The sequence below is a fragment of the Buteo buteo genome, chromosome 23 (genome assembly GCF_964188355.1).
Source record: "Buteo buteo chromosome 23, bButBut1.hap1.1, whole genome shotgun sequence".
Lineage (NCBI taxonomy): Eukaryota > Metazoa > Chordata > Aves > Accipitriformes > Accipitridae > Buteo > Buteo buteo.
Window position 1 is genome coordinate 17594465 of NC_134193.1, and position 14063 is coordinate 17608527.

General features: G+C 39.7%; 1 protein-coding gene across 15 annotated transcripts in view; it reads right to left on the reverse strand.

The window, feature by feature from the left end:
* Nucleotides 1-14063, reverse strand: part of FNBP1 (formin binding protein 1) — a 104279-nt gene that overhangs the window by 49858 nt on the left and 40358 nt on the right. For all 15 annotated transcript variants that reach the window (XM_075055822.1, XM_075055832.1, XM_075055823.1 and 12 more), the window contains exons 4-6: nucleotides 13789-13936; nucleotides 1129-1191; nucleotides 190-294 (exon numbers count right to left, since the gene is read on the reverse strand). In XM_075055822.1, the coding sequence (XP_074911923.1) occupies nucleotides 190-294; nucleotides 1129-1191; nucleotides 13789-13936 (316 nt within the window). The remainder of the gene's footprint in view (nucleotides 1-189; nucleotides 295-1128; nucleotides 1192-13788; nucleotides 13937-14063) is intronic.

A 14063-nucleotide genomic window follows, 5' to 3' on the forward strand; every position in this document is an offset into this window, starting at 1 on the left:
AACTGACTGTATCTGTTTAGAATTTTTATGCAAATATAGGTCTCTGCAGAGATCTCCCTATTTTTAATTAACCTACAGACTGACTTAAGTGAGGCATTAAGCCTCAGAAGGTTTATCCTACCAATGGGATTGAGGAACTAAACCTATCACATCCATGTTTACAAACAGTCTCTCCATCCTCTGGCTCACCTTTTCAACATCTGCTTTTGTAACATTGATGTCAGCATCCATTTTCTCAAAATACTGCTGCGCTCGATCAGCTTCTTTGCAATCACGTTCAAACCGCCTTTTGCTCTGAAAAGGAAAAATGGAAGCCTTCATTATGGGAAACAAACATGATACCAAAATCTACCTAAAACAACACCTGCCCCTAAACTGATCTGTTCTAACAACTGTCAGATTTTAGAACTCACTTGTTTACATTGGAATACATCTCCATACTAAAGAAGTTCAAAAACCAAAGTTACCAGAAACACATTTTTTGTTCCATTCTTCAGGCTGCTTGATTCTACCAACATCACTAATATTTCAGTATTTTTCCCTGTTGGCATCTCTTCTGCTCTCGTAGACCAAATCACTCCCTTCCAACACTTAACTCCCTCGTTTTTGTAATGCACAAGAGAGTTACTAAGATGCATACATTTGCGAGTAGGACTTTTGGTTACTGATGCCCCCTTTCTTTATCGTTTCCTCTACTTAGAATCTCACTTCTCATTCATCACATGAATGACAATTCCAATGTATTTACTTTTGAGAAATGGCACCTTACTCAAGAGATGTTCCCATTCAATTTATTCATGCAATATGAAGCTATTCATCTTACAGTGGAGTATCTGAATAGGACCCTCAGGGACTCTGCATTTCCAGTAACGGTTAGCACACTTTTCAAATCATATCAAATAAAATGCTACTCATGATCAACACAGATCCCACAGAAAGCCAAGTGTACTATTAAAACAGACTTTTTTGTGTCTACCAGCGTATTTAAGACAGCACAGTTCTAAAAATGCCACTTTTACAGCTTTTATCCATATACCCTTCTTTTTCCAAATATAATGTTTGGAATTGTGTCTGTGAAAACAGTATAAAAATGACTTAAATGTCACATCTGAGGAAGTTTCCACTTACTGCTTCAAGTTGTTTCCAGCAAGTTTCAATATGTTGTTGTGCCTTTCTACCATCATGGAAGTGCTGTTTAGAAAAAGAAAAGAGAAAAAGAAAACATTTTGAACAACAAAAGAACAAACAGTCAATTATGCTCAAGGAGTTCCAGAAAAAAAAAAAAGAAAAAACCAAAACCAAAACAGAAATGATTCTGACAGCTGTGTTCTGCAACGCTGGTAAATTGAGCAGGTGTGTGATGACTATCTAATGTCTCAGCAGGCTGCAGATGTATATTTGCATCAATTATAATGGTTAGTTAGACTAAGGCTAATTAATCCCTTTAGCAATTCTACCTTGTATTGTTCACTGTATCTCATAATTATTGGTTTCCCATACCAAGAAATCTGAAGCACTTTTATCTGAAGAGTATTTCTTTGGTTACTGACTGAACACTAGCTCCAAATTAAAATTTCTCCCTACATGGAATTTACCAAGATGCCCTTGATTGGCACATTCTAACAACTGGTATTTGTCCTGATTTTCATTCAGACTCAACATAAAACCCTTTTCTTCCTAGTTACTGGCTGCGTGTGTGAGGCCAGCTGTTCATTCTCTTGAGAGGTATTCAATTCTTTGGGTCCCTCCAGAAACCCTCCTCTCCCACACACTGGGGATGTGCGTGCGTGCACACACAAAGGTGTTACAGAAGTTTTAAATATGAGATATCAGCTACATACTAAATGACAAGGAACTTCTCCTGACATGCCTTTTGGAGCAAGACTCTTAATTCCAGTTGGTTTAAATAACCGTTCCTAGCCCTTACACAACACTCGTCACCAGAGAATCTAATATGCTTTAGATATTACACACTCTATCTTCCATACACCTCACTTTTCCTCAGGATAAGCAATTCGTTCGAGATCACTGCCTAAGTCAATGACCCAGCTCCAAACAGGGAAGGCAGCCCCCAACTGACTGCTAGAACAGGTTGCTTACCTTACAAACCACCTTGTAAAATAAATAATACAGCAAGCTACAAATAGGAAGAGAGATGCCTTTCTGCTGTATTATTTACTGGCAATTAGGATGTTTTACCCAAATACAGGTATGGTTTCATGCAGTAAACTTGAAAAATAAAGGTCTGATATTGCCAGATAATCCCACTGCAACTCAATAGAATTACTGTATTCTCAGGCCCATGCATAATCAGACATTAGATAAATCTTAAGCAACATGATATCAACAGTCTGTCAGGGTAGAAAAGCTCCGGCTTCAGAACAGGAGCCTGCCACAAACTGCCAAAGTTAGAAAAATGTGCCTGCAAGCACTTTATAATTGGCAGCTACTTGGTTTCCTACATCTTCCACTAAAGCAACTGGTATTTTCCTCTGTCAGAGGCAGGTTTCTGGAGCAAACGTGCTAGTGACACTTCCTAGCTGCCTTTCCGGCTCCACCAGACATGCCAGTAAAAAAACCCAAAACTGCAATTCTCTGTCACACCACGTCCAATGGACTTGTATTGCCTTAAAAATCACAACAACCTTCAACTTGCCTGCAAGAACAGCACACCACCACGCTATCCTGAATGCTCTGGATACTATTACCTGTAGTCCCAAGCACTGGCTGTTAAAGAGGGATGCTCACCTATAGTTGAACATAGGGATACTCTATAGCTTTAACTTTCTGGACAGTGTTTATCTCTGCACAAAAATTCTCAAAGGAGAGAAGAGAGGCACAATGTCAGTAATGCTTTTAATCCTGGGCATGTGCCATCCTCAGCTCGGGCTCTACTCCTGCCTACCGAGGCGCGAGAGCGTGCAGCAGCCGGGCCATCGAAGGGAGCGCAGCTGACAGCCTGGCACTGCCGCGCCTGGGGAGAGACACCTTTGCCATGAACCCTGATGGTGTTTGTGCAGTTCAGACCCCTGCCTACCATGCTAGGCTTCTCCAAAAACTCAGTCACCACATTATGACATTAAAAAACCCCACATGTAACTGTAAAACTGCTGGGGTGGTTGGGAAAGGCTCCAAGTAGATCTCAGTTCCTTTTGTAGATCCCCATTTCCTTTCAACTCTGCATGTGACAGATACCACATCTTCCTTGCCAGGGGGCTTTGAAACGCTCCTCACTTCAGGCTTGCTTTTGTAATTAGAGTTTAGGAAAACAGTCCCAAGGAACAACTGTAATTTAACACCACATTTTTCAACATTTTGCTAGTGAGCATAGAATTCGTGAAAGTCTCTTAACGGTGAAGCTGCAAGTAAAATGACTTGTCTGCCTTCATACTGCGTTTCCTGCCTCCATCAGCCTTTGCTTGCGTGCTCCCCTCTTCGCTGGCTCTGATTTTGCTGGAGCGTAGGAAGGGACTTGATTTGGGAACAGCTGGCCTGCATGAAACCTAATACTGTCAATGACCCATAAACCTCAGGAAAACAACATGCCAGGTTAATTTAACAGAACACAATTGTATAGAGGGGCTGAAGGATGAACTTGGAATCAAAAGCATATCAGATAACAGGACTATCCTGAGCTCACATTTTTAAACCACTTTGCAGTTAATCAGTAATGTAACTTTAATTTTGCACAAGCCATACCTGTTATTTCCAAATTTACCTTCTCTGTAAAATAAACTCTGCAGGGTCCTACAAGTAAACATGAGAAGCAGTAAGCGTGAGTGGTATGGTATGGCTGCATCTTGTTCAGATTTTTCTATATTTTGCCCTTTTTTTTTTTGAGCAGCTCTTTTACAGAAATGGAGCACCGAGATGTAAAATGGGCATTACTGAAGATTATTAAATAGTGAAACCAAGGAACCGATGTTGAGTAACAATCCGATAAATACAGGTGCACCACATATTGGAAATTTCAGTGCAATACTGCCTTTTTTAGTTTGAACATTTTCTAAATATAGTTATAACCCCCAATTCTTGTTGTGTTATCCTGTATATATCCTTGTTATGGGAGATAAAGCTACACATGATAACAGATGCAATATGTATTGAGAGCACTTCTGCTTTTGTAAATCTTTTGCCCTCAAAGGATGATTTCTGACTTCTGAAAATTCGTTTTTGTATAAAGCAACTTAAGTGTGACCTTCAAACTAGTTGTGTATTTCTTCACTGCCTCCATTTTATGGGTAAGAAAAATCGAAACTGTATGGTTAAATGATCTGCTCAAAGTCATACAAGAAGCCTCCAGTTTCCTCAAACCCTGTACTACCTTCAACTTCTGCAAACTCATTTCCTTTACTTTACAACCTTCTTTAACAGCAAATGTCTTGTAGCTTCTTTTTCCACCCAAAAGATTCAGCAAAAATAACTTTAAGATCAACTCTTCCTTGATAAGATTTCAAGATAGAAGTTCCAATTTAAATCAAATAATTGGTTATTCTACACCTGATGGTTCAGCAAATAGGAACATGACAAATGATTTAGCAAATCATATGGAAAACCACCATGCTTAATTAGTCACACACATTTCAGCAGCACACAGTGATGAATTTAGAGTAGTTGATACAATATAGAATATTACTTTTTTTTCCTCCCCAAGCTGAATGTCCATACTAATGCACCTTAATCAGGCTTTCTATTTAAAAAACTCAGATTACGAGCAAGATACCAAATTAACGAATCACACTTCAAGCATGCCATTAAGACATTTGCAGCAGCAGTGTTGGTTGTTCACATGCCACAATTTCCTCCAGACTTTTCTGCCACATCCACAGCATTTGAAGCACACATTAAAACATGGTAAAGTGACAGTTTTGTTTTTATTGGTGTTCATAACTTGACCTCCCTAAATCACCTTTTAATCTATACTTATGAGTCTTAGGCTAGTAGTCACCATGCCAACTTTAACATTTCCCTGAGAAATATTTTATCCAACCATTAGACCTACTCAATAGCTTAAAACATAGCAGCATTACCCAAACTCAAACCATACTGGCTACACGATCACGACTGTCCATTTTTCCTGTGTGTTATAGCACAATGCAGTTAGGATGTCGCAGGGTGCTCTGAACAATCCATACTTGGCTGTGTTTTGACTGGATGCCTCCATCCATTCTACACTCACAGGGTAAGACCCAATAATCTAGGTTTTAGGTGATCTCACAAGAGTTGTTAAGACTTGAGAGCTTTTCAGCACAGCATTAAATTGCTTCTGTGAAGACTGTGGATTAGGCCAACTTTTTTAAAAAGAGCATTCATTATATTCTAAAACCTCCCAGCTCAAGGAATACTCAGCTACAGTAAAGAAAGAAGAGTTTCAGGAAGAGCAGGAAATCCACATACAGACACACTGTACACGTGAGTTTTTTGCTTTTTAAATCAAGTCATACCAATCGGTGTGCTCTCCTCATTACCATGCTGACTGTGTTCATAACAGCTGGGGAGAAATTCTGGCTGCTGCACAATCAAAGACAAAACTCTCATTGACTTTTGTTAGGCTCAGATTTCAGCCATGTTGATCAAAACACTGGGCGCAGCGACCGAGCTACCTACAATACAGCGCCTGTTACTGCCAACACCATTACAATAAGTAGCAGTGGGATATTTTTACAAAACTTTCTTGGTATGCAAGAGGGTTTACATAGCCACACAGCTCTCAGAGCAGACAACAAAAGCGTGTTAGAAGATGCCTCTTATCTTCTTCCTGACCTTTTGAGAAGAGTAGTAGAAAAGCAAGATGTAGTTAAAAGCACCTTATGAAGGACAATGCAGTCCAATAATTTTGCTGAAGAATTCCTGTGCAGTTTTAAATTAACAAATTGCCTGACTACCAGCATGACAACAGGGCTGCTTATGCTGTATCAAAACCCGACCATGTGAAATACTTTAAAGGCTTTAACAAGACAGCCTTGTTTTTCTTAAGGAAGTAAACAGCAATTGATTACATGGTTAAACTTAAGATTTGCATATCTACAGTCTGTTTATATTAGAAATAGTCAGAAAAATAATCTTAGTTAATTTATATGCATAGCATATGGTTCATTTGACAACATCCTACTTAAGAATTTTCAAAAGAGAGATATATGACAAGGCTGCTTCATTCTCTTTTCTGTTTTCAAACTAGATAATATAACACACTGAAAAAACTGTTACCTTTGACTTCTGTAGCTCTCAGCTCATATTGATAGTCAATATAAACACAGCCCTAGCAACGTAGTACTTCCTCCTCCAATTCAAACCCTATCTCCATTTTTGTTACAAGTGATTCCGAAAATAATGGCCAGTGTTTAAAGCGTTCCAGAGACGGAAATTAGAGAACATTATTTTTTCCTCAATTTTCTTAGCTCAATTTGCTAAAAGCATTGTCAAATGTTTTGCTTTTCCTGGCTGCAAAGACAGGAAACAATCTCCTCAGAAATCTTTGTTTCCAAGAATAGCAACATGCTCTTGAGGTCTTATTGCTCTCATTTGTAATAAGAGTAGTGTAATACAGTCCTATGAATGTTGACATGAAACACATGACTATCTTCACACACGTTCATCAGCGCTACTTCTTAATATTGTGTGGCATAACCCTGTTCTCCTTTGCAACCTCCCATATGAATGTTATTCCTAACATGTGCCTATCAACTAGGTCAAACCTGAAACAGGTTATATGAGTAACTGTTCAAGCTTGATGTTAATTTGACTTGAATTGCCTCCTCCTGAAGTAGTGCATTCCATAGGAACTCCAGTTACAGACCACTAAGACCAAAGTTTCTCAGACTTCAGACAAAGACCAGATCAGCCGCACAAGACAACCGAACTAGCTGCTCAAGCCTGCTGGGAGATGTGACAACAGAATGACGGTCAGTGATTAGCATAAACCTAAAAGATGCTGTGGCAGTAATTTTTATGGTAACTTGCTGTTTCATGCTACATATGACAGATTAAGGCCTTATAGTGGGAATCGTAACTCAGAACCAAGTAACTTCTCAGACACAGAGACAACCATGCATTGTGCTCCTCCCTCAGCAGAGCAGCACTGCACTCCTACAGCTTAGCAGGACAACTCCATGGGAGCAAAGCTACAGGGGTCCTCAAGAGCACTCTGCTACACTGGCCAACTCTTCGAGCGGTCCTGCTGAACCATCTGGCTTCACGGCAGCAGGCCAGAAGGCCCTGGATTCAGTGAGCACAAATACAGGTATGACAGGTTGTTTGGAGATCATGTACCCCACTCTCAAATCCATCCTTGGGGGCTAATCATGTCCATAAAAGCCCAGCTGTGCCAAAGTGCTCTATGAGAGAAAACCCATGTGCTTTTCAAACGGAGATCCAACATTACTACTAAAAACTAAAGTATGAAAAGATGTTTGTGTTTTTAAATCCTTCAGTGAGAATAAAGGAGCATGCTACTCTAGCTTCCACCTTTTCTAGTTCCCAGTCTTGTTACAACGCTTCTCTGCCACTGACCCACAACCAAGAGATGCCATCTCACTCAACAGAATGTCTCCTTCCTCCATAGAAATGGTCTGTGACAGTCCCATACAACTCCTGCAGCGGTGAGAAAACTAGAAGAGGTACAAGTTAATGCCTCAACAGGCAAAGAAATACTTATTTCTTTAAATAGCTGCAACCTTTTAGCTGTTTCCATATAGCCTTCATTTATGCATATACCCACACACAACTATTAAGACCTGCATCAGATATATAAAATGTTGAATGTTAATTAAAATGCCAGCTAAACATGCCCACATGTGTCATGTACCTTAGGCCTTGGATGAACAGCATTCGCACACAGTTAAGATATGCTCTACTAGTATGGCTTTATTGTTGCTCTTTCATTTTAGGTCGATCTCTGGGGCTGTCTGGATAGAGCAAAGAGAAAAACACATACCTGGCCGATACTCAACCTCGCTCACCCTCAGGCGTTTCACAGTTTTGCACTGAGCAGGAAATGTTACTGCTGATAGAAGACATCTCTCACCTCGTCCCTCTAACAGGCTGTTGCTCTGCACTGCAATATTCAGGCTAATTCACAGAAAATGTAACTACACTTGTTTGTAACCATATTTTGTTTCCCAATCAGAATCCTTCTTGTAGGAAACAAAAGCCAATTTATTTATTTGAACTATTATTTCTTAGTTCAATGTGCCCATTCAAAACTGGGAAGAGTGGGACATTAAGTCCACAGTGGTCTCAACTTTAACCCTACTAAATCCAAAGTTCATCTTATACCTTTCAATGGAATGGGATGTTGTTATTAGTTTCCCACAAAAAATGTTTTTGGAAACTTTTGTAATAAGCACTTGTTTTTCCATCCCAGAACAGTCCTTCACAGCACAATTAGATGATACATACAAATACTTAACACATTTTCATTACATTTGTGCTATAGTTTGGGGAAAACCAACAAAAACTCAGTAAGAATATAAAGAATTTATTAGGATCTTTCCTAAACAGTTTTCTGCATTCTTTCATTTCTTATAGCTACTACTTAACACTCTACTGGTACAACTTAACTTAATGAAATACAGCTGAACTACCTTGTAAGAAAGAGAGGATTAATATGTGGAGTTGGATCATTGTGCAGTGTATTTATCAAGCACAACAAAATCTGTAAATGCCCAGAGTTTTCTTTCTCTTTGTAAGTAGCTCCTGCAAAGCTTCTACCTGGCAAAATAACTATTTATTAATGTTTAATTTTCACACCCTTCGATTAAAACTAAATAATTCTAACTCTATTCATGGGTCAGTAAGCTGGAAGTGAGTTAGTCACAGAACAACAGCTGGGGAAAGCTCAGTTTGAATCTCATCAACCTTAAGTCTGAAGTTTGGCAAATCACTTCCTTTCACTGTCTCTCTTTTCCTCTTCCTACTACCCGCTTTGCCATTAGTTTGTCATTTCTGGAAGGCAGCAATGTCTCTTTGTACCTCTGCAGCACAAAGCACAGCTGTGCTCCAAACACACAGAGACCTTGAGGCACATCCAAAATGCAACACGGAAAAATCCATTGTGCGCTTGACAGGGTCGCATTCTGCCATCCTGTCTCACGCTTGCACGGTGCATTACGCCATGAGAAATCCTGTTGAAAACCACAGGACTATTTGCAGAACAGGCCACTATTCAGAATGAATGAACGTGGCAGAATTCCTCCAATTATTTACTTTGTCAACACCTGAGAGCCTACAAGAAACAGAAAGTTCTCTGACATGTACACCCCCTGTATGAATACACACAGGGAGGGTGCACACACTCCACCATAAAGAACCAGACCATTTTTGCCCTCACAGTACCCATAAGGATGCATTCATTCCCCATTCCCCTTCTATTCCGACACAAAATGGAACGTATTGACATCAAGTAAATTCTCTACCAACCACAGAATCCCAGTGCTGCACCAGTTCAGTCTGCAGCAAAGCTCTTGGCTTGTACTTGACTTTCATGCTTGATTGTATGGAGCCAGCCTAGCCCCAAGGGGAGGTGGAGGTAGAGGTGAAAGCAACAGCAGTAATAAGAGGGATAGTTCATGACTCCCAAATGCATTTTTAGCAAAGCTGACATGAGCAACGGCTACACAGAGCAGCTGCTGCCAGAGGAGACCATGCGTCAGACCTAGTTTGTAACCGCAGATCTAAATCAGAATTGTCCCAGGAATTAATTCTTGAATTTCTATCCAGACAAACTACAGTACTGAGGGTTATCCTCAGTCATAGTTGAGAGAATACCTAAACCAAGCTATCTCCTGTGAAGCTTTAAGAAAAAAAAACCAGGAAGTTCTCAGCGCTTGGTCCGCACTAGCTACATGTTTGCTCAGAAGTCCTCTCAGGTGTCACACAAAAAGAGGGTAGCAAAAAACCCCCCAGTATCTAGATGATTTTTTTTTTTTTTTTAAATAGAACAAAGCGTGCTGAGTAACTTGGCAGGCGCAGCAATGTGGAGAAGCAGATCCCCTCACCTAAGCAATCAAAATGCTGGTCATCTTTCTCTCATATGGAGAGTAACTGGTCTGCTTAGGAGCTCCTGTCATAACCAGCAACAGTTGCAATGGGTGGGAGTAGAAGAACTCCAGTACATTTTCAACACGGAAATGTATTAACTGTTAACACTAGTGAAGTAAAATTCAAACTCCCCTCTTGACATTACCGGGATAATCTCCTTTTCTTTTGTCACAGACAAGCAAGATTAAGACCCAATTTTGTAATACCATATGGCCCTCAGCTCAAACTTGACACCTTCCACAGCTGCCCCAAAGTAGTTTTTGTGAAATTGGGGTGGCACAAAGAATGACTGCAGAATCAAGTTCTTTCCCTGAACCACTCTGAGACATGATCCCCAACTCATTTCTGTGGCTTGGTGATAGAGGTCCTCGTACAGTGAAGGGGAATTCAGTCACATGCGTCTGGCCTCAATAACCTCAAAATGAAGGTGGATGGGGCATGACCTTCACACGTAGCGTAGAACTGACATTTCAGAGTTGAAGCAGCTAGCAAGATCCTAGCTGAAGATGAGAATTACTCACATGAGAGCATGGACACACTAAGATCAAGAGAATACAAGAAGAAGTTGAAGTGAGGAACTGTACTATAAGGAGTTTCACTTCACTAGACAGCTGGGAAGAACTGAAACAGCACGAGGAGCTCTCCCTCTTACATACATACATACACGCACTGTGTGTGAAAACCAGGCAGGGTGTACACCTAACTTCAGCGACTGTGAGGGCAAAACAAGTCATCTGGTATGGTGGTAACATCAACGAGAACTATCCTATGGAAGGCAAACATGTAATACCATAAAGTTTAACACACTGATTGACCTTTGTTCCTAAAAATAGTCAAGTTTCACAAAAAGAGCCTTTGCCTGATTTTTCTTAATGCTTTCTGATGATCAAATCCCATCATGCAACAAAGCATGTTAAAGGTAACTCAGAACCCTCCTAAGCCCCAGATCAGGCCAGAGGAAAAAGGAGGTATCTGTCTTTTGAACAACAGCACCAAACCACTGTGAATCTGCAAATCATCCCACTTGTCCAATGTCCAGACTGTCCTGCCCGTTTTTGATTAGCTGCTTCTTCCCTTATTTTCACCATTAGTAACCAGCTTATATAGAAAAAAAAGACACAGGCACAAAGTACACCTTTCACAGTTGTCAAGCAAATCCAACATACGTAAAAATTGCATGCCAAATGAATTTTATCCAGCATGAAAACAATGTAAGGCTTCATATACTACTAGATATACTACTAGATTCTGTGCTACTTACAAACTATGGGCTTGTACTTGTCAAGGAAAAACAAAGAAGTGTGATTTATTTTTGTGCAAACCCAATCATCTGCTGGTGCAATTCCACTTTTGTCAATAGAGCTAAATGAGCATGAAAACAGAGTAATGCAGGCATGCATCAGACCCCACATGTTTAAAGATCACCACCCTCATCCTGCACCACTCTATTAAATGCACAATTCCTATTGCCTATCATAGCAGCTTCCTTTGGAAAGGGAAGCTCCTAAGTCCAATATATTTGTCTGACCACTTTCTGCTATACTCAAGTTCATCTTTCACAGAGTTCTACTCAGGACACATCTGTGTATCATTTCTATCTTCTGGCTGGGAAATTACAACAAAAAGAGCAAGGGTGCTTATTTATCTCAGTCATACTGAAATCACTGGAAATTTGTACCATTTTAACAGGTAACTGGACAACTGAACGACTTAATTCAAATCATACAAGACTCTGTGGACAAGAACATGGGTCTCCCAATTCCTACGTGTGGCCCTAGCCCCAGGAGTGATCACCTCTTCTTACAGCTTATAGCAACTTGGTGGACTTGGTAGTGTTAGGTTAATGGTTGGACTCAATGATCTTAAGGGTCTTTTCCAACCTAAATGATTCTGTGAACTTGTAGCATAACAGCTGACGACATATCAAGCAGTGAGCATGAGAACTCTGCCAGCAAAATTTCTGGAAATACCAAGCCATTCATCAATTTGTATCATAAAAGGTTTTCCCAAAGTATCAGCTCTCTGTGATATTTACACAACTACCACCTTCCCCTCCTGCAGATCCCAGCATGATTGATGCATTTGTGTTTTATGGTATGAAGTGAGAGGCTATGTATGAAAAATGCCTGAAGGCAGAAGTATTTTCCTTTTCAACACCATTTGCTCATAAATGAGAAGTCTACAGGAATCAGACAAGGATTCGCAATTCATATAGCTTATATTCATGTTACAAGAACAAAACAACCAACCATGACTGACAGTGTTTTCTGTTAAACGCTAAGAATTATCAGCAACAGCAGGTAAATATACCGTCAGTTGGTTTTTTTGCTGTTATCGCTCGACCAATATTAAAATAATTTTCCTGTCATTCACCCACTACTTACCTAAACCATACTTACTACAAAAGTCTACAGACAAAACAAAAGAGGTAAATACAGTTACTGCTCACATTCTTTACAAGAAAGATAGCAAGTCCTCTTTCATTGTACTTAAAATGTCTAATAGATATTCCAGTCACCTTATACACCCATATAATTGAAAAGTTAGGTAAAAACATTGGAAGTGACAGAAAAATGCCATACTAGAATGCTTCTTTTTTTTTTGCTTTGCTTATGGTAGAGTCGATGCTGAATAAAAGGTCATAGAAGTGGCTGAGAAACCATTCTCATCACAGGTATATGTAAAACATCCTTCCATGTTGCTGCCAAACTATTATGTCCCTGAAAGATTATACACCATTCTGCAAATTAAAGGTATGTCTATATATTCTACTCCTCTGTTGACAGACTTACCATCCTAACACCATACTTCGGAAAACATGGTAATTTCCAGGACTCTGGTCCTGCACGGCACTTCAACAGATACTTAACATTTAGTGGGACTATTTATAAATGCGGAAGTTTTGTTGCACTGAGCAAGTGTATTTTTGCACTTTCCATAATGGACCAACAGTTTGAAAATGAAATAGAATGCCCTGATGCTCCCTTGCCTTGTTGCACTTTGTTTAGTCATTTTATACCTGTGTTATGAGTGTTTGTAAAATAATGCTTAGAATTGTTACTTTATGCCCACTTGTCGCAGGGATAAAAGAGTTCAAGATAAGGAAGAGAAATCACATCTCAACTATATGCCTTCCAGAGCTGATGACGTGCAAATTAATCAGCTTTGAACATTTACTGTAGCAGGCACATAGGTTCCTAAACCACTAGCTAAAATACAGTACTAACATAAAGCTCCTAATTCTACCAGTCTTGAAGTATAACAGGTTGAAAACCAGATTCCCCACCAACACAAAACAAGACAGACCCAGTATTTCTTTCAGAATAATTTTTTAGAAAGTTCTGTTGACTAGATCTAGCTGAGAAACAGGAAAATGTGAACCGAGATCCTAGTAATTCTTTCAATCAGCCTCAGTAATACAGTTTCTCTGTTTATTTCAGGCTTTACACAGTGCTACTGGACTCTTCCTTAAGCAAGCTTTTGGCTAACAGAGCCTTAAGCACAGATGGGTCTCTGACCTTATTTAGCAGGGATTCTCCTGAAGGCATTGCTGTCTGATCTTATAACATTTGATTCAAATGGTTCAGTGACTTGGCCAGGGCACGCAACCCACTTTTTTTAATGCTTGGTTCTCAATGAAGCTCATGTTGATTAACTACAAATAAATTTTGCTTAACATTGAACTCCCCTACCACTAATTATCTGTCTTAAATAGCAATTAATTTGAATAATAAAAAAATGTTCAATTACCGATTTCCTCTCTTGTTTCAGCTCCTGCACATAGCGTGTTAACTCTCCAGTGATAAGAGAGGTCATGTTCTCTGAAATGACCTCATGCTGTCCGGCATAGTCATTCATTTCATTTAAAGTGGCTAGGAAGGCTCTAGTTGATGTGTACCTGCAGAGGACAAAAATGCATTTTGCTTTTAGTCCCTTTCTTTTCAGAGAGACACACTGCAAAGGGAGGTTGTATCCTTCTTAAGCATTTAGTACTGCTGCATGAGACTGAATATGGATTAGCAGAT